Source organism: Hyperolius riggenbachi, chromosome 10 (assembly GCF_040937935.1).
Source record: "Hyperolius riggenbachi isolate aHypRig1 chromosome 10, aHypRig1.pri, whole genome shotgun sequence".
Taxonomy (NCBI): domain Eukaryota; kingdom Metazoa; phylum Chordata; class Amphibia; order Anura; family Hyperoliidae; genus Hyperolius; species Hyperolius riggenbachi.
Genome location: NC_090655.1, coordinates 26,759,704 through 26,781,000, shown reverse-complemented (window position 1 = coordinate 26,781,000; position 21,297 = coordinate 26,759,704). Strand labels below are relative to the sequence as shown.

Here is a 21,297-nt window from a genome sequence, read left to right as displayed (position 1 = left end):
CCAGAGCTGCATGGCCAGGCTGCATGGGGTTCCTACACTGCTGGGCCCCACCAGAGCTGCATGGCCAGGCTGCACGGGGGATCTACACTGCTGGGCCCCACCATAGCTGCATGAACAGGCTGCATGGGGCTCCTACACTGCTGGGCCCCCCCAGAGCTGCATGGCCAGGCTGCACAGGGCTCCTACACTGCTGGGCCCAACTAGAGCTGCATGGCCAGGCTGCACAGGGTTCCTACACTGCTGGGCCCCACCAGAGCTGCATGGCCAGGCTCCACAGGGCTCCTACACTGCTGGGCCCCACCAGAGCTGCATGGCCAGGCTGCATGGGGTTCCTACACTGCTGGGCCCCACCAGAGCTGCATGGCCAGGCTGCACGGGGAATCTACACTGCTGGGCCCCACCATGGCTGCATGGGGCTCCTACACTGCTGGGCCCCCCCCCCAGAGCTGCATGGCCAGGCTGCACAGGGCTCCTACACTGCTGGGCCCAACCATAGCTGCATGGCCAGGCTGCACGGGGCTCCTACACTGCTGGGCCCACCAGAGCTGCATGGCCAGGCTGCACAGGGCTCTTACACTGCTGGGCCCCACCATAGCTGCATGGCTAGGCTGCACAGGGCTCCTACACTGCTGGGCCCCACCATAGCTGCATGGCTAGGCTGCACAGGGCTCCTACACTGCTGGGCCCAACCATAGCTGCATGGCCAGGCTGCACGGGGCTCCTACACTGCTGGGCCCACCAGGGCTGCATGGCCAGGCTGCACAGGGCTCCTACACTGCAAGGCCCCCTGGTAGCTGCATGGTCTACTTTCCTGGGTGCACTGAGTTGATAAGGAGAAAGCACAAGACTTACTGTATCACTGGAAATGTCCGATTCAGGTCTCAGGAGGAGGACTCCTTCATCCACCGACCTCACTGAACACAAAGACCCCGGCTGCGCATTGACGTGGAGTGTAGTCTTTGAACCTGGGGACACCACCTCCTCCGAAAATGCCAGAGACACCTGGAAATACAGGATGTGATGACAAGTTTAGCAAGACAATGTCAACCCTCCATTGACAGTCCACAGCATGTGCCCCGGATCTCACTGGGCCCCAGGCAAGTGCCTGTGTTGCCTTTGCCTAAATTCGGCCCTGGAAGACATGCAATCAAAACAAGGATGTTTGCAGTGTAAAGCCCAATTACAACTCATGTGACCTGGCAGAAAAAGATAATCGGAAATCAGATTTTATAATTGCCTTCCGATTAGTTACAATCGTTCAAATTGTGTTGCAAGATCGCATCTGATGAAAAAATTGTACCGTTAATGGCCACCTTTTAATAGACAACGGTTATTAAAATAAAATAAAGGTAATACTGAGAATCTCCCATGAGGAGATGGAGCTTTTTGTTGCAGCTGGAGATTGAGATAAATATATTTACCTTATTGTTAAAGCATTTGCAGACTTGGAACTGTTCGGTGTCTGCTATGATGCATCTGTTGCCAAGCAACACGTAAGCCAGTATGTGCGCTGTGGGAGCGAGCGTGGCAGTGACTGGAAGGAGCAGTTCCATGGTACCCATCGTCACTAGAAGGAGAAGGGGCATGTTAATAATGTGATACGAGTAGATGAAGATCAAAGATAATCAATGAGATGCAAACTTTAAGTGGACCTGAATTAAAAAAAATGTAATACCGATAATAAAACATGATAAATATTAGCACGCTAATGAAAATAAAGGAATAAAAGCATCATTTTATTCTTCAGATATCGCCATTCTTATGGCTGGTGGATTGTACCTCCATATGCTGGTTGTCAGCCACCTCCTTCCTCAAGCTCCCCCCCCCCCAAATATGCCTATTAGGTGTGGGAGTGTACACCTGCACACATGGGAAGCACATGATGGACATGGGCAGCACAGGGGGCGTGGCATATGATGGACATGGGTGGCATATGATTATGATGGACATGGGCAGCACAGGGGGTGTGTAGAGTACATGGCACATGAGGTGTGGCACATGATAGTCATGGGCAGGAACGTGGGGGACGTGGCACATGATAAACATGGGCAGCAGTGCAGAGGACGTGGCACATGATAAACATGGGCAGGAACATGGCGGACTAGGCACATGATAAACATGGGAAGCAGCACTGGGGACATGGCACATGATGAACATGGGCAGCAGCGCAGTGGGTGTGGAACATGATGGTCGTAGGCAGGAACATGGGGGACATGGATGGATATGGGAAGCTCATGATGGAGGTTTAGGTAGTAAGAATATGCCATCCTAGTGAAAATGTTCTTAAAGAGTACCTGAGCCAAAGCTCGGGTACAAAATCAGATACTTACCTAAAGAGAGGGAAGCCTCAGGATCCTATTGAGGCTTCCCTTTCTATTCTAATGTCCCCCGTCACTGAGCGCAGACCCCGGATTAGCGACAAGGCTTTGTTGCTAATCAGATTGGGGCCTCGCAGCTCCACTTCCTTATTCATGGCTGCGCAATAGCCGACTGAGCCCACCCGTGCATACGCAGTGAGCCCACCCATACATACGCAGTGAGCCCGTCCGCGCATGCGCAGTGAGCCCGCCCGTGCATACGCAGTGAGCCTGAGCCGTGCATACGCAGTGAGCCCGCCCGTGCATACGCAGTGAGCCCGCCCGTGCATACGCAGTGAGCCCGCCCGTGCATACGCAGTGAGCCCGCCCGTGCATACGCAGTGAGCCCGCCCGTGCTTACGCAGTGAGCCCGCCCGTGCATACGCAGTGAGCCCGCCCGTGCATACGCAGTGAACCCCCCCCGTGCTTACGCAGTGAGCCCGCCCGTGCATACGCAGTGAGCCCGCCCGTGCATACGTAGTGAGCCCCCCCGTGCATACGCAGTAAGCCCGCCCGTGCATACGCAGTGAGCCCCCCCGTGCATACCCAGTGAGCCCGCCCGTGCATACGCAGTGAGCCCGCCCGTGCATACGCAGTGAGCCCGCCCGTGCATACGCAGTGAGCCCGCCCGTGCATACGCAGTGAGCCCGCCCGTACATACGCAGTGAGCCCGCCCTTGCATACGCAGTGAGCCCACCCGTCCATATGCAGTGAGCCCGCCCGTGCATACGCAGTGAGCCTGAGCCGTGCATACGCAGTGAGCCCCCCGTGCATACGCAGTGAGCCCACCAGTGCATACGCAGTGAGCCCACCAGTGCATACGCAGTGAGCCCGCCCGTGCATACGCAGTGAGCCCGCCCGTACATACGCAGTGAGCCTGCCCGTACATACGCAGTGAGCCTGAGCCGTGCATACGCAGTGAGCCCGCCCGTACATACGCAGTGAGTCCGCCCGTGCATACGCAGTGAGCCCGCCCGTGCATACGCAGTGAGCCCGCCCGTGCATACGCAGTGAGCCCGCCCGTGCATACGCAGTGAGCCTGAGCCGTGCATACGCAGTGAGCCCGCCCGTACATACGCAGTGAGCCCGCCCATGCATACGCAGTGAGCCCGCCCGTACATACGCAGTGAGCCCCCCCGTGCATACGCAGTGAGCCCGCCCGTGCATACGCAGTGAGCCCGCCCGTGCATACGCAGTGAGCCCACCCGTGCATACGCAGTGAGCCCACCCGTGCATACGCAGTGAGCCCGCCCGTACATACGCAGTGAGCCCGCCCGTGCATACACAGTGAGCCCGCCCGTGCATACGCAGTGAGCCTGAGCCGTGCATACGCAGTGAGCCCGCCCGTACATACGCAGTGAGCCCGCCCGTGCATACGCAGTGAGCCTGAGCCGTGCATACGCAGTGAGCCCGCCCGTGCATACGCAGTGAGCCTGAGCCGTGCATACGCAGTGAGCCCGCCCGTGCATACGCAGTGAGCCCGCCGTACATACGCAGTGAGCCCGCCCGTACATACGCAGTGAGCCTGCCCGTGCATACGCAGTGAGCCTGAGCCGTGCATACGCAGTGAGCCCACCCGTACATACGCAGTGAGCCCGCCCATGCATACGCAGTGAGCCCCCCCGTGCATACGCAGTGAGCCCGCCCGTGCATACGCAGTGAGCCCGCCCGTGCATACGCAGTGAGCCCGCCCGTGCATACGCAGTGAGCCCACCCGTGCATACGCAGTGAGCCCGCCCGTACATACGCAGTGAGCCCGCCCGTGCATACGCAGTGAGCCCGCCCGTGCATACGCAGTGAGCCCGCCCGTGCATACGCAGTGAGCCTGAGCCGTGCATACGCAGTGAGCCCGCCCGTACATACGCAGTGAGCCCGCCCGTGCATACGCAGTGAGCCTGAGCCGTGCATACGCAGTGAGCCCGCCCGTGCATACGCAGTGAGCCTGAGCCGTGCATACGCAGTGAGCCCGCCCGTGCATACGCAGTGAGCCCGCCGTACATACGCAGTGAGCCCGCCCGTACATACGCAGTGAGCCTGCCCGTGCATACGCAGTGAGCCTGAGCCGTGCATACGCAGTGAGCCCACCCGTACATACGCAGTGAGCCCGCCCGTGCATACGCAGTGAGCCTGAGCCGTGCATACGCAGTGAGCCCGCCCGTGCATACGCAGTGAGCCTGAGCCATGCATACGCAGTGAGCCCGCCCGTGCATACGCAGTGAGCCCGCCAGCGCATACGCAGTGAGCCCGCCCGTGCATACGCAGTGAGCCCGCCCGTACATACGCAGTGAGTCCGCCCGTGCATACGCAGTGAGCCCGCCCGTGCATACGCAGTGAGCCCGCCCGTGCATACGCAGTGAGCCCGCCCGTGCATACGCAGTGAGCCTGAGCCGTGCATACGCAGTGAGCCCGCCCGTGCATACGCAGTGAGCCCGCCCGTACATACGCAGTGAGCCCCCCCGTGCATACGCAGTGAGCCCGCCCGTGCATACGCAGTGAGCCCGCCCGTGCATACGCAGTGAGCCCACCCGTGCATACGCAGTGAGCCCGCCCGTACATACGCAGTGAGCCCGCCCGTGCATACGCAGTGAGCCCGCCCGTGCATACGCAGTGAGCCTGAGCCGTGCATACGCAGTGAGCCCGCCCGTACATACGCAGTGAGCCCGCCCGTGCATACGCAGTGAGCCTGAGCCGTGCATACGCAGTGAGCCCGCCCGTGCATACGCAGTGAGCCTGAGCCGTGCATACGCAGTGAGCCCGCCCGTGCATACGCAGTGAGCCCGCCGTACATACGCAGTGAGCCCGCCCGTACATACGCAGTGAGCCTGCCCGTGCATACACAGTGAGCCTGAGCCGTGCATACGCAGTGAGCCCACCCGTACATACGCAGTGAGCCCGCCCATGCATACGCAGTGAGCCCGCCCGTACATACGCAGTGAGCCCCCCCGTGCATACGCAGTGAGCCCGCCCGTGCATACGCAGTGAGCCCGCCCGTGCATACGCAGTGAGCCCACCCGTGCATACGCAGTGAGCCCGCCCGTACATACGCAGTGAGCCCGCCCGTGCATACGCAGTGAGCCCGCCCGTGCATACGCAGTGAGCCCGCCCGTGCATACGCAGTGAGCCTGAGCCGTGCATACGCAGTGAGCCCGCCCGTACATACGCAGTGAGCCCGCCCGTGCATACGCAGTGAGCCTGAGCCGTGCATACGCAGTGAGCCCGCCCGTGCATACGCAGTGAGCCTGAGCCGTGCATACGCAGTGAGCCCGCCCGTGCATACGCAGTGAGCCCGCCGTACATACGCAGTGAGCCCGCCCGTACATACGCAGTGAGCCTGCCCGTGCATACGCAGTGAGCCTGAGCCGTGCATACGCAGTGAGCCCACCCGTACATACGCAGTGAGCCCGCCCGTGCATACGCAGTGAGCCTGAGCCGTGCATACGCAGTGAGCCCGCCCGTGCATACGCAGTGAGCCTGAGCCATGCATACGCAGTGAGCCCGCCCGTGCATACGCAGTGAGCCCGCCAGCGCATACGCAGTGAGCCCGCCCGTGCATACGCAGTGAGCCCGCCCGTGCATACGCAGTGAGCCCACCCGTACATACGCAGTGAGCCCGCCCGTGCATACGCAGTGAGCCTGAGCCGTGCATACGCAGTGAGCCCGTCCGTACATACGCAGTGAGCCCGCCCGTGCATACGCAGTGAGCCTGAGCCGTGCATACGCAGTGAGCCCGCCCGTGCATACGCAGTGAGCCTGAGCCGTGCATACGCAGTGAGCCCGCCCGTGCATACGCAGTGAGCCCGCCCGTGCATACGCAGTGAGCCCGCCCGTGCATACGCAGTGAGCCCGCCCGTGCATACGCAGTGAGCCCGCCCGTGCATACGCAGTGAGCCCGCCCGTGCATACGCAGTGAGCCTGAGCCGTGCATACGCAGTGAGCCCGCCCGTGCATACGCAGTGAGCCTGAGCCGTGCATACGCAGTGAGCCCGCCCGTACATACGCTGTGAGCCCGCCCGTGCATACGCAGTGAGCCTGAGCCGTGCATACGCAGTGAGCCCGCCCGTGCATACGCAGTGAGCCTGAGCCGTGCATACGCAGTGAGCCCGCCCGTGCATACGCAGTGAGCCTGAGCCGTGCATATGCAGTGAGCCCGTCCGTACATACGCAGTGAGCCCGCCCGTGCATACGCAGTGAGCCTGAGCCGTGCATACGCAGTGAGCCCGCCCGTGCATACGCAGTGAGCCTGAGCCGTGCATACGCAGTGAGCCCGCCCGTGCATACGCAGTGAGCCCGCCTGTGCATACGCAGTGAGCCCGCCCGTGCATACGCAGTGAGCCCGCCCGTGCATACGCAGTGAGCCTGAGCCGTGCATACGCAGTGAGCCCGCCCGTGCATACGCAGTGAGCCTGAGCCGTGCATACGCAGTGAGCCCGCCCGTACATACGCTGTGAGCCCGCCCGTGCATACGCAGTGAGCCTGAGCCGTGCATACGCAGTGAGCCCGCCCGTGCATACGCAGTGAGCCTGAGCCGTGCATACGCAGTGAGCCCGCCCGTGCATACGCAGTGAGCCTGAGCCGTGCATATGCAGTGAGCCCGTCCGTACATACGCAGTGAGCCCGCCCGTGCATACGCAGTGAGCCTGAGCCGTGCATACGCAGTGAGCCCGCCCGTGCATACGCAGTGAGCCTGAGCCGTGCATACGCAGTGAGCCCGCCCGTGCATACGCAGTGAGCCCGCCTGTGCATACGCAGTGAGCCCGCCCGTGCATACGCAGTGAGCCCGCCCGTGCATACGCAGTGAGCCTGAGCCGTGCATACGCAGTGAGCCCGCCCGTGCATACGCAGTGAGCCTGAGCCGTGCATACGCAGTGAGCCCGCCCGTACATACGCTGTGAGCCCGCCCGTGCATACGCAGTGAGCCTGAGCCGTGCATACGCAGTGAGCCCGCCCGTGCATACGCAGTGAGCCTGAGCCGTGCATACGCAGTGAGCCCGCCCGTGCATACGCAGTGAGCCCGCCCGTGCATACGCAGTGAGCCCGCCTGTACATACGCAGTGAGCCCGCCCGTACATACGCAGTGAGCCCGCCCGTGCATACGCAGTGAGCCCGCCCGTGCATACGCAGTGAGCCCGCCCGTGCATACGCAGTGAGCCCGCTCGTGCATACGCAGTGAGCCCGCCCATGCATGCTCAATTAGCCGGAGTCATGGGCTCCATGCTACTGCACATGAGTGAACGGGCTTGCGCAGCTACAACGCAGCCATTAACAAGGAAGTGGAGCTGCGTGGCCCCCTCTGCAATGGGGGGATGCCGACTATAGGATATATACAATAGGATCCTGAGGCTTCCCTCTTTTCAGTGAGAGGCCTCTAGCACACTACATGCGATTCCGATATTTTATACCATCCGATTAAAAAACATAGCAGCATGCAGTACTTTTTGGAATCAGAACAAAAAAATCGGACTGTACAAAAAAAAAAAAAATCGGAATCGCATGTAGTGTGAAAGAGACTTAAAGATCTTTTTTTGAACCCAAACTTCGGCTCGGGTTCACTTTAAAGTGGACCTGAACTCTTGCACAGGACAGAAGGAAAACGTAGAGAAATGCACCCTGTGTGTATTCAGAGAGTTTAGCCTGTCTAATTCACCCTCATTTGTGTCTAATCACAAGTTGTAATCTGCTCCCTCCCCTGTGTCACATGACTGCCACAGCAGATAAGCAGCACGGTGGCGTAGTGGTTAGCTCTCTCGCCTTGCAGCGCTGGGTCCCTGGTTGAAATCCCAGCCAGGGCACTATCTGCAAAGAGTTTGTATGTTCTCTCCGTGTCTGCGTGGGTTTCCTCCGGGCACTCCGGTTTCCTCCCACATTCCAAAAACATACGGATAAGTTAATTGGATCCCCCTAAAAAATTGGCCCTAGACTACAGTACTTACACTACATAATATAGACATATGGCAATGGTAGGGATTAGATTGTGAGCTCCTTTGAGGGACAGTCAGTTAGTGACAAGATATATATATATATATACTGTACAGTGCTGCGTAATATGTCGGCGCTATATAAATACTAAATAATAATAATAATCCCATTTGAAAGCACAGACTTAAAGAGACACTGAAGCGAGACTAAATCTCGCTTCAGGTCTTATATATAGCAGGGGCACGTGTGCCCCTGCTAAAACGCTGCTATCCCGCGGCTTAACGGGGGTCCCTTCACCCCCAACCCACCCCCCGCAAAAGTTGGTCGGAAAATGGTCGCTCGTATTCTTCTTCCTGGAGGCAGGGCTAACGGCTGCAGCCCTGCCTCCAGTCGCGTCTATCAGACGCGCATCCCCGCCTCTCCCCCGCCCCTCTCAGTGAAGGAAGACTGAGAGGGGCGGGGGAGAGGCGGAGATACGCGTCTGACAGACGCGCATGGGGCAGGGCTGCGGCGGTTAGCCCTGCCCCAACCAGGAAGCGCTCCCCCGCTGCACGGAGGGGGTTTGGGGGGACAGGGACCCCCGTTAAGCCGCGCTATAGCGGCGTTTTAGCAGGGGCACACGTGCCCCTGCTAGCTATGAGGTCTGAAGCGAGATCTATTCTCGCTTCAGACTCTCTTTAACAATATGTCTGCTTCCATGAAACAGGAAGTAGAAAATGTGCAGATTTATTTTAGGATTTGTATCAGGTGTAATAAATACATGTTTTTTGTTTAAAGAGGATTATGCGGTTGTGTATCTTTTAGAGCAGAATTCTTTCTGAGTTCAGGTCCACTTTCATTTATCAATGATTAGAGGAGGGCAGTCAGCAGGTTGCCTAGAATCCTGACAGGCCTTTCCCCTTGCTTCTAATTGCACTGTACATCAGATCAGTGCTGAGCTGTCCAAGGTGCTGAAATGACAGAAGTGTAGGCAGGCTGGCCTGTGATACATTGAGCTCTCTCTGTGAGTTCCTAAAAAGCCGCTCAGATTCAATTGTCTTTGATTGGCTAAAGTCTGATATCAGTTTGCTGACATTATTCATACTATTTTTTTACCTACAAGATATAGAAATATATGAGTATTATGAGGGGATGCTGATAAGTTCCATGCTTTGCCCAGAAAGAAGAGAGACAAAGTTATGAAACACCCAATCAATGACTGTCGAGTAAAGGGGCCATACACTAAGCCGATTAGCGGCCGATCGATTGAAATCGATCGATCGCAAATCGATTGGCTGATCGATCAATTTGCGGTCAATTTCTATTTCAATCGATCTGACATGCTGGAAAATCTAGGTCGATCTAATGAGATTGCTTATCATTTTGCATTGGACCTAATGGAAATCTGATGGCAAAAAAATGCCATAAGATCGATTTTCAATAGATTTCATACTGAAATCTATTGGAAATCTGTTCCTAGTAAAAAATGTTCCTAAACACATCAGATAGATCAGAAAATCTACTGATGATCTATAGTATCTGCTGCTAATCTAACGAGTGTATGGCCACCTTTATAGAGTATTTCACACAGGTCCAATCTGATATCCAGACAGAGGCACCGAGCTCGCTGATATAATACAGATGCTGTGACTCCTACTGTATTTTGCCTGAGGAAGCGGGATGTATGGCCCGTGAAACGCGTTGCATTGTTTTTTGGAGTTCCGAATAAATTGTTGACTGTCTGAATCGCAGTCCTTGCCTGTGTCTGTTTGGAGGGGGTAAGACCACCGCTGCCTCCTCTGTTTAACCAGTTGGTTTTTTAAGTTCATTTAATTACCTTTTATTGTTTTGGCGCCTCTGTATCTTGTACACCCCAATCTGATATCCGATTGATTTTCTGATCCATTTTGTATAGAAGTGAACGGAAAATGAATTGGGAAATTGATTGGAAATCAGATTGAACCTGTTGGAAATAATCAATTGGACTGTTAATGTGACGTAAAATCGCATTGTGTGTACCAGGCATTACAGTTCCCCTGAATGATTAGACTGTGGCAAATTCCACTTGCTGTTGCTGTGTAGGAACGTGGTGCCATGTTCCTACACAGAATGGGATTCTGGGATTTGTCTATTGTCATGACCTCCCGACTGTAGACAAGGAAGTTACAGATGAAAAAAAACACTTACCAAGTGCCGGAGGAATGTTCTTGGTGCAGTTCAAAACAGAGGTGGTGGGAGGGGGTGAAACACAAGGGTCACACAACATACACATACCTATGCCATTATCTATAGAACTAAGCATAACAATTACCAGAGTTGGTATTTATCGGGATTTTCTTCTCTCCGTTGAGCACAATGCTTCCTCTTGACATGACCTTCAACAGATAAATGATTGTAAAACACAGGAAATAAAGACAGAACAGCCAGTGCAACTTGCAGCATACCTCAGGGTGGAGAGCAGTTAGAGGTGTCGCTTTTACATTTTTCTTTGGGGGAAGGGGGGCTGGAAGTAGGAAGGGGGGCAGGGGCGGACTGACCATTAGGGCACTCGGGCACGGACCGAGGGCCCGTGGTCAGGGGGGGCCCGCCACCGCCAGAGAGACCTGAGCAGGAGGGGAGACCGCCAGCGAAGGAGGGCGATTTGCATAGCAGCGGAGAAGGGGGGAAGTTTCCCCCCCTTCTCTCACCTTGGGGCCCCCCTTCCTGGCTCTCCCCTCCTGAATCTGTAAAGTGTTGGCGCAGCGGCTGACAGCGGGCGGAGACTTACCGCTGTTCAGCCACCGGAGGGAGCGCTGATCTGTGTGCCACTAGTCTGGGCTTCTCAAGCCCAGACTAGTGGCACACAGATCAGCACTCCCTCCGGTGGCTGAACAGCGGTAAGTCTCCGCCCGCTGTCAGCCACTACCTGCTGCGCCGGCCCGACACTTTACAGATTACGGAGGGGAGAGCCAGGTAGGGGAGCCCCAAGGTGAGAGAAGGGGGGGGAAGCTTCCCCCCTTCTCCGCTGCTATGCAAATCGCCCTTCTTCGCTGGCTGTCTCCCCTCCTGGAGGCACTACAAGCCTGGCTGCATATACTGGGGGCACTTACAGACCTAGCTACATATACTGAGGGCACCTATAGACCTGGCTATACTGGGGAGACCTATACACCTGGCTGCATATACTGGGGAGACCTATACACCTGGCTGCATATACTGGGGGACACTTATACACCTGACTACATATACTGGGGGCACTTATAGAACTAGCTACATATACTGGGGGCACCTATAGACCTGGCTGTATATACTGGGGGCACCTATAGACCTAGCTATACTGGGGACACCTATACACCTGGCTACATATACTGGGGACACCTAAAGACCTGGCTATCTATACAGGAGACACCTATAGACCTGGCTATCTATACAGGAGACACCTATAGACCTGGCTATCTGTACTGGGGACACCTATAGACCTGGCTGTCTGTACTGGGGACACCTATAGGCCTGGCTACCTATTCTGGAGACACCTGTAGACCAGGCTACCTATACTGGGGACACCTATAGACCTGGCTATCTTAAATGGGGACATCTATAGACCTGGTTACCTATTCTGGGGACACATGTAGACTAGGCTACTTATACTGGGGACATCCTATAGACCTGGATACCTGCACTGGGAAAACCTATAGACCTGGTTACTTCCACTGGGGATACCTTTTGACCTGGTTACCTATACTGGGGGCACCTATTTTGGGGGAACTGCTGCCAGATTAAGTGTATTTTGAGAAACAGCTGCCAGATTATGTGTATTTTTGGGGAACCGCTGCCAGATTGTTTATAATGGGGGAACTGCTGCTTCCAGATTCTGTGTATTTTGGGGGAACCACTGCTGCTACATGTATTTTCGGTGATCTGCAGCCAAATTATGTGTATTTGGGGGAACCGCTGCTGCCAGATAACGTCTATTTTGGGGGAACGACTGCCATATTATCTGTATTTTGGAGAAACCTCTGCCAAATTGCATGGATTTTTGGTGAAATGCTGTCAGATTACATGTATTTTGGGGGATACACTACGGCAGAGTTCAAACTTCCCCGGCAGACCTTTTACACCACTGCTAAGGTCATGTATATTTTGCCCCACCCATGACCACGCCCACATTCTGTTGCGTGACCACACCCATTTTTCGGCGCACCGCGCTGCGCGCGGCGCAGGAGTTTTCATCGGTATAAAATATCACAATATAACATATTTACTGTTGTCAGTAAATTATTATATCTTAGTCTGTAAAAATATAATGTGAAAGGTGGGAAACACTGGTATGGGGACCCCATAATCTCCTATTGCCCGGGGGCCCCATGAGTTGTCAGTGCGCCCCTGAAGGAGGGTGAGGAATAATTACAAATTAGGGGACATATATGGACTTATTTAAGAAAAAAAAGGGGTTTACATTAATATTTGGGTCACTAGCTATTTTTAGGCAATTTTTCAGTTATGGATATTACAGCAGTGGAAGGGGTGGCGGGGGGTGTTAAATAGGCAGGTATGTGCGTGTGTGGGGGTGGGGGGGGGTAGGTAGGGGGTTGAGCAATCGAGCAGTCACCTGGGGAGAGTTAGGTGTGATACTTAAAGAGAACCAGAGATGAGGAACCCTCATGTATTTTACCATATATATCAGTGGGAACATTAGAGAAAACACCTACCCTGCTTTCTGTTTCATTCTGCACTGCACAGCTTGTTTCTTACCAGCCCTGATAAAATCCCTGACTGAGCATTCAGTCTGCCTTTGCTATAATGACTCAGCTATAATGATTCCTGAGCAGAGCCAGCAGAGGGCAGACTTGGGCTTGAAAAGACACCAGAAAACACAGACTCAGCTATAAGGATTCCTGAGCAAAGCCAGACTGAATGCTCAGTCGGGGATTTTATCAGGGCTGCTAAGAAACAAGCTGTGCAGTGCAGAAAGAAACAGAAAGCAGGGTAGGTGTTTTCTCTAATGTTCCCACTGATATATATGGTAAAATACATGAGGGTGCTTCGTCTCTGGTTCCCTTTAAAAATCCTGGGGTTTTATAATGTAACATTTGTGTAACATTCGCTTCAACTGACAGAGTATTACCACATGCCATAAAGCAGAAAACAGCTGATCTTACGGAACATCTTGTAAACTGTCAATTCACTCAGGCTGTTACTGCATGGAAAAGTAACATTACCGACTAGTGATATAAACTACCAACTTATGCGGTAAATATCTCAATAAATGTCAATGTGGTAAAACAAGTGAGATGTTTGGTATTTTACTTCCAGCCTGGATCTGTCGGTAACAAACAAACAGCCATTCGGTAACATGGAAAGACAAAGGAGACAGCCAATAGGAGGAGCCAACTTGTCTAACTGGGCAGGACATGAGAAAATAATATGAAAAAGATAATTTCTGCTGGTTGCCATCTTTGCTGCTTCTCTGTGATGCAAACAAGTGACATCACTTCTGCCCTTTTCTTTTTTTTTAAATCCAGTTCAGCGTTAATTTACTGCTTATTTTACTGATAACTATCCCTCCCACAGCAACATCACCTAGATAACAGGCTTACATCATTGTGTAAACTCTTGAAAAGGAGGGGGGGGGGGGGGTCAATTACCTACTGGTCATAGTGTCTGTATCTTATCTGAAATGGGAAGTTTCTGTTGTCTGTATTTTGTGGTAAGCTTGTTGCTAGAAAAAAAATTACTTCCCATAATTCTGTTGGCACTGTAAAGTTTGGCACAGTTCAGCTAAGGCACACAGACCAGTCAAATAACAAATACCAGGATTTACAAATTAATGGACAAATAGCCACTTATTGTAGAAAAAAAGGGGTTTACATATATATTTGGGGCACTAACTATTTTTAAGCAATTTTTTATTTTTGGATATTACAACCCCCTTTAAAGGTGTCCCTCTTTCTTAATTCAAAAAGTCAGGAGGTGTGTCATTTTTTAAAACAGAACCAAAGAAATGTACCACATAATGCAAATCCACAGTGCTCTCTTCAGTGTAGAGCTCGCTCCCACGGATGATGTAGTCAATTTCTATTGGGTGTTCTTGGTCACTTGACAGCACATAGTCCAGTGGTTGGACCTTTATGAAGCTGTTTGTAGCTGATGTAAACGGACGGAGAGTTCGATCTGCATCCAGGTAGTAAGGATTGAGAACCCTGAGTTGTCTCTCTGGCTTGTTCTTTATATATGAGGCCTGGAGGGAAAACAGAATCACTTGAATTCTACAAATCCGTTTAATCCTATAAAGCAAATGCATTTGTCTACAAGTGAATTCCACTATTGCCTGATTCAAGATATGTGCTGACATGGCCTAATTGGTGGTTGCCAATTTGGGGTGGGCCACAGCAACGCAGGTGGGAATGGCTAGGGCTTCAGAAGACTTAGGAAAAGATGACCACAACACTCTTGCTGAGGGAGGGGTGGAGCTTCACCTGTCTAATGAATTACGTGCCAACGGGTGAGTTATTAAAAAACAACTATCAAAGATTTTTTTCTGTAAATCCCATATACCTATAGAGATTTTAGCCAGCAATACTAGAAAGCTTTTCAGAGGTCTCTCAGCACAGCCTGTGTGAAAAAAATGCTTTGATTACCCAGCTGTTTGTAACAATTTGTGTCGGTGTCGATGCTAGAGCCATACCATGTTGCTAGGTTACACTTCTCTGTCACTATTCACAAAGGAATAATTTACTGTTTGTTTCGGGCCTGCCAGCTTTCTCACAGATCATATGAACAGCTGAGGGAATTTTCAGCTACAGATAAAGGATCTGAAGAGAAAGACCTGTATTTGGATGCCCCCCCCCCTTCCCCCGTTCAGAATGAGATCTCCCAAGATATGGCCTAAACTGAAGCCCCAGATATGGCCACGCAATTTATGGTGGCACAAAAGAAGCACCAGGTTTGGCCATGCAGTTTAATAGAGATGAGCGTAATGACGTAATTACGATTTCGCGAAATTTCACGTAATTAGTGTAATTACGATTATGGCCGTAAGTACATAATCGTAATGAAGAAGGATTTTGCGAAATTTCGCATAAGCGTAATTTTCGCATTACAATGGGTATTTGTTCATGCCGTAATTTCGCATTTAACGCTACCGTAATTTCGCGTTAAACCGTAACGCTCCGTATAATATAAAAAAGCCGCCGATTTTAAGGGTTAATAGCAAAGCCCCCTTAAATGCTAAGAGCCTCAAATTTGGAGAATATATTAAGGAGATCAGAAGGAATAAGAGGAAAAAATTTTTTTTCAAAAAAACCTTATAGTTTTTGAGAAAATCGATGTTAAAGTTTCAAAGTAAAAATGTATACATTTAAAAACCCGCCGACTTTAACGGTTAATAGCAAAGCCTGCTTAAAGTTTAGGAACACCAAATTCCTAGGGTATATTAAGGGGATCAGTGGGAATAAGAGGAAACATTTTTTTTTCAAAAAGACCTTATAGTTTTTGAGAAAATCGATTTTTAAGTTTCAAGGGCAAAAATGTCTTTTAAATGCGGAAAATGTCAGTTTTTTTTGCACAGGTAACAATAGTGCATTATTTTCATAGATTCCCCCAAGTGGGAAGAGTTTTACTTACTTCGTTCTGAGTGTGGGAAATATAAAAAAAACGACGTGGGGTCCCCCCTCCCAGACCTCTTTAACCCCTTGTCCCCCATGCAGGCTGGGATAGCCAGAATGCGGAGCACCGGCCGCGTGGGGCTCCGCACCCTGACTATACCAGCCCGCATGGTCCATGGATTGGGGGGTCTCGGAAGGGGAGGGGCAGCCAAGCTTTCCCCTCCCCCTCCGAGCCCTTGTCCAATCCAAGGACAAGGGGCTCTTCTCCACCTCCGATGGGCGGTGGAGGTGGAGGCCGCGATTTCCTGGGGGAGGGGGGGGGTTCATGGTGGAATCTGGGAGTCCCCTTTAAAAAGGGATCCCCCAGATGCCCACCCCCCCTCCCAGGAGAAATGAGTATAGAGGTACTTGTACCCCTTACCCATTTCCTTTAAGAGTTAAAAGTAAATAAACTCACAAACACTTAGAAAAAGTATTTTAATTGAACAAAAAACATAACCACGAAAAAAGTCCTTTAGTATTCTTAAAGAGGAACTGTAACATAAAAATATCCCCTGGGGGGTACTCACCTCGGGTGGGGGAAGCCTCCGGATCCTAATGAGGCTTCCCACGCCGTCCTCCATCCGTCAGGGGTCTCGCTGCAGCCCTCCGTGGAGTCCGGGCAGCGGTGACGTCATTATTTACCTTCCTGGCTCCTGCGCAGGCGCTCTGACGGCTTTCCATTCCGAACTACACGGAAATACCCGATCGCCGTCGGGTCCGCTCTACTGCGCAGGCGCAAGTCTCCTGCGCCTGCGCAGTAGAGCGGACCCGAATGAGATCGGGTATTTCCGTGTAGTTCGGAATGGAAAGCCGCCACAGCGCCCCCGCTGGAGCCAGCAAAGGTAAATATTGAAATGACAGTCGGCACAGTCGCCGGCTGTTCGGAGGGCTGCGGAGAGACCCCCGTGGGACAGAGGACGGCGTGGGAAGCCTCATTAGGATCCGGAGGCTTCCCCCACCCGAGGTGAGTACCCCCCAGGGGATGTTTTTAATGTTACAGAGTCTCTTTAATTAACCATTAATACTTACCTGTCCCTTTAAATAAATGATCCCTCGCAATAGCCTCAGAAATGTTCTATCAGTTACAATGTAACAAAGTTATTACAATGTAACAACTTTGTTACATTGTAACTACGCCGCACCCCACGTCACTCGCCGCTCAGCCGCCGCATACGCGTCTGTGCTGCACGGACCCGACAGAGCTCTGAGCTATATAGCTCAGAGCTCTCTAAGCATCTTTGAATTTGGGCTCCAAGGAGCCCCATTGGTCCTTAGCAGACCAATGGGGTTCCTTCAAATCAGAAGGAACCCCATTGGTCTACTAAGGACCAATGGGGCTCCTTGGAGCCCAAATTCAAAGATGCTTAGAGAGCTCTGAGCTATATAGCTCAGAGCTCTGTCGGGTCTGTGAAGCGCAGACACGTATGCGGCGGCTGAGCGGCGAATGACGTCGGGTGCGGCGTAGTTACAATGTAACAAAGTTGTTACATTGTAATAACTTTGCTACATTGTAACTGATAGAACATTTCCGAGGCTATTTCGAGGGATCATTTATTTAAAGGGACAGGTAAGTATTAATGGTTAATTAAGAATATTAAAGGACTTTTTTTTCGTGGTTATGTTTTTTGTTCAATTAAAATACTTTTTCTAAGTGTTTGTGTGTTTATTTACTTTGAACTCTTAAAGGAAATGGGTAAGGGGTACAAGTACCTCTATACTCATTTCTCCTGGGAGGGGGGGTGGGCATCTGGGGGACCCCTTTTTAAAGGGGACTCCCAGATTCCACCATGAACCCCCCCCCCCCAGGAAATCGCGGCCTCCACCTCCACCGCCCATCGGAGGTGGAGAAGAGCCCCTTGTCCTTGGATTGGACAAGGGCTCGGAGGGGGAGGGGAAAGCTTGGCTGCCCCTCCCCTTCCGAGACCCCCCAATCCATGGACCATGCGGGCTGGTATAGTCAGGGTGCGGAGCCCCACGCGGCCGGTGCTCCGCATTCTGGCTATCCCAGCCTGCATGGGGGACAAGGGGTTAAAGAGGTCTGGGAGGGGGGACCCCACGTCGTTTTTTTTTATATTTCCCACACTCAGAACGAAGTAAGTAAAACTCTTCCCACTTGGGGGAATCTATGAAAATAATGCACTATTGTTACCTGTGCAAAAAAAACTGACATTTTCCGCATTTAAAAGACATTTTTGCCCTTGAAACTTAAAAATCGATTTTCTCAAAAACTATAAGGTCTTTTTGAAAAAAATGTTTTTCCTCTTATTCCCACTGATCCCCTTAATATACCCTAGGAATTTGGTGTTCCTAAACTTTAAGCAGGCTTTGCTATTAACCGTTAAAGTCGGCGGGTTTTTAAATGTATACATTTTTACTTTGAAAATTTAACATCGATTTTCTCAAAAACTATAAGGTCTTTTTGAATAAAAAATGTTTCCTCTTATTCCTCCTGATCTCCTTAATATATTCTCCAAATTTGAGGCTCTTAGCATTTAAGGGGGCTTTGCTATTAACCCTTAAAGTCGGCGGCTTTTTTACATTATACGGAGCGTTACGGTTTAACGTGAAATTACGGTAGCGTTTAATGCGAAATTACGGCATGAACGAAACGCGAAATTACGCGTTGAAAATTACGCTTACGGTATTTTCAATTACGATTTTAATGGCAATTACGCTACCGTAATTTCGCGTCGTAATCGCAAATTTCGCATGCGTAATTATAGTAATGCGAAATTACGAAAATGTTGGCTCAACCGGGGCACAGAAGAAGCACCAGGTTTGGCCATGCAGTTTATGGGGGCACAGAAGAAGTCCCAGGTATGGCCACCATATATTTTTTGTTCCTTAGTTCAGGTACCCTTTAATGCCTTACTTACTGTCAGATGAACGGTACGTTTGTTCCATGCCGTTGTCTGCAGGGTGAAACGGGCCTCCCCACTCTCATCAGTCTCGTATACGTGCTCTTTCACCACCTTGTCATATTCTTCCGTCAGATACACCGTCTGAGACTTCATGGGCCGTCCATCAGCACTTTCCAACCTCAGCTATAATAAAGCAAAGAGCCTGATATAAATCAGTGGTCTGGAATCTGCAGCAGGGATGGTTAATGAGGAGAACATAACTCCAAGCTGATAGAGAATTTTTAGTGGAAATTCATGTGGCTCAAAGATGAACTATAATCTTCTGAGGGGTAACCTCAAGGCTTGAAACAGCCATCTGACAGTCTGTTGGCAGGGGTGCAGCTAGGACTAGGCAAGTGCGGTCCATGGGTATAACAATAGCCCCCGCAACCTCCCTGTGATTGCAGGGGGGTCTGGGAGCGCCTCCTCCCATCTGCATGCAGAGTAGTGCACAGAGCTTTTTACTTATCTGAGTCCAGCACTGCGGATCTCCATGTATCACAGCAGCAACACTCTCTCTGCTGCCCTTCCCCAAGCTCCTGATCATGTGACTTGCATCGGTCATGTGATCGGGAGGCGGTGAAAGGCAGCAGAGAGAGTGCTGCTGCTGTGATGTACGGAGGAAACCCGCAGCACTGGAAGCAGCTAATATTACACTCGCTACCTGTTCCAGGACTCCTCCGTGCATCACAGAAGCAGCACTCTCTCTGTTGCCATTCACCGGCTCCCTATCACATGACCAGTGGGAGTCACATGATCAGGAGCTCTGCGAAGGGCATCAGATAGAGATAACCCTCCCTGCACTACTCTGCCTGGTGGGAGGGTGTGGCGGGGAAGTTTGTTTACCGGCTGCCTGCCTGGTCCCTTGGGGGAGGCGGGGGGAATATAGAACTAGGGGGCCCCATGCAATCTTTTTCTGCAGGGGGGAAGGGGGGGCATGCAGGATAGTTACACCCCTGGTGAGGTCATTGCTTGTTTATTGCATTTGAAGTGTGCCACACGGTTACTTTGCGCTGCTCTCTTGGGTTGCTGCTGATCTGCAAGTCTATGATTGCTGGGGATGAGGAGACAGGAGGAAGCTACAAACCTGCACTGACACTAATGCCCTGTATGGGGGGACGACCTTTGGCTACCTACACTAGGGGTGGCTATCTACACTGGGGGGGGACATCTTGACTACGTATACTGGCGGGCTCACCCTTGGCTACCTACTTATTCTGGATGGTTACTTTTGTTTTGGGGGGGGGGGGGGAGGGGGGCGAAGGGACACCTTTGGCTACCTATCATCATGGCGAAGAGGTCCATGACTGAAGAAGGGTGGTTTGGGTGGTGGGGGGCACAACAAATAATGTGCCGTTTGAGGCCAAAAAAACCTTAGCAGTACCCTCGTCTGTTGGCAGCATTGTGCAGTGGCTGTGTGTTTTGTTTAGAGAAGAGGATGAAAAATGTTATACAATAATAATAATAAAAAAAGGTGGGACTCCTTCTCTACTGCATAAGATAGGCCTTATGTCTTCAGACCTTTGCTTCTGGGGTTCCAGACTGATTGCTGGTGGTTCTACCCGGTGGTCCAGCGGTTGTGGTCAGCCGGCTTCTAATTGGCTTCCCCCGTCATAAATGTGTCTTTTCCCCCTGATCCCTATATGGCAGCTACAGAGATCCCTACACCACACCGGTGCCAGTCCCAATAAATGTGTGTGCAAACTGGATGTATTAGTATCTTATTGGGCACTTCTATGGATGAAACAACCAGGTGACACTTCTTACCCTTCCTTTGTATCTCAAGTTTGGTTTGTAGTAGAAGTCTGAAGTTTCTGTCTCCTCAAACATCACTTTAGCAATCATTGCTGAAATGCGGGAGCTTCCGACACCGTTCATATGTTTCCCTGTCAAAGAAAGTGAGAGAGAAATGATGTAGGTGGGTTGTGTACTCCTAGGTGATAGTACTCAATTTATACAGGCCCACTATGAGCAGGAAACAGTACAGATATACTGTATGTAGAGTAATGTATGGAAAGGCAAATGTCTCAGTACACCTCATAAAGCCAAGGAAATGCCTACTGGGCCATTGTAAGAACTCCATTACAGAACACAATAAACATAGACACTTAAAACAGAGGCGCCCAATGCATAAAAGATAGGCAATTAAAGCTCTTGATTTTATAAACAGAGAGGTAATCTTACCGCTCTTGAAGCATTTGGACCAGCCTGTTGGAAAAAGGTGTTTTATTAGAGCACATACAAATGTCAACGCGTTTCGCTGGTGCTTTCCCGCTTCCTCAGGTCAGTGAAAAAACAGGTGCCTTTAACTGCTATTGCTGTGCAGCAAGCATGAGCGCCTCTATCAAACAATAAACATAGGATTAGGTTTCTCTATTAGGGCCCATTCACACTAGAAGTGCTTTTCTGAGCGTTTTGCGATTGATTAGCGGTTTTTAAAATCGCTCCCATTCACTTTCATTAAAATCGCGGTAAAAATCGTGGCAAAATCTCCACGATTTTCGCATACACGATTGCAAA

The 21,297-nt window shown here is 51.6% G+C and overlaps 1 protein-coding gene across 1 annotated transcript in view; it reads right to left on the bottom strand.

Moving 5' to 3' along the window:
* LOC137536628 (alpha-2-macroglobulin-like protein 1) overlaps positions 1-21,297 on the bottom strand; it is a 119,773-nt gene that overhangs the window by 70,083 nt on the left and 28,393 nt on the right. The window contains exons 10-15 of the mRNA XM_068258879.1: positions 20,545-20,663; positions 18,754-18,921; positions 14,239-14,469; positions 10,564-10,627; positions 1,422-1,567; positions 853-1,002 (exon numbers count right to left, since the gene is read on the bottom strand). Of these exons, the coding sequence (XP_068114980.1) occupies positions 853-1,002; positions 1,422-1,567; positions 10,564-10,627; positions 14,239-14,469; positions 18,754-18,921; positions 20,545-20,663 (878 nt within the window). The remainder of the gene's footprint in view (positions 1-852; positions 1,003-1,421; positions 1,568-10,563; positions 10,628-14,238; positions 14,470-18,753; positions 18,922-20,544; positions 20,664-21,297) is intronic.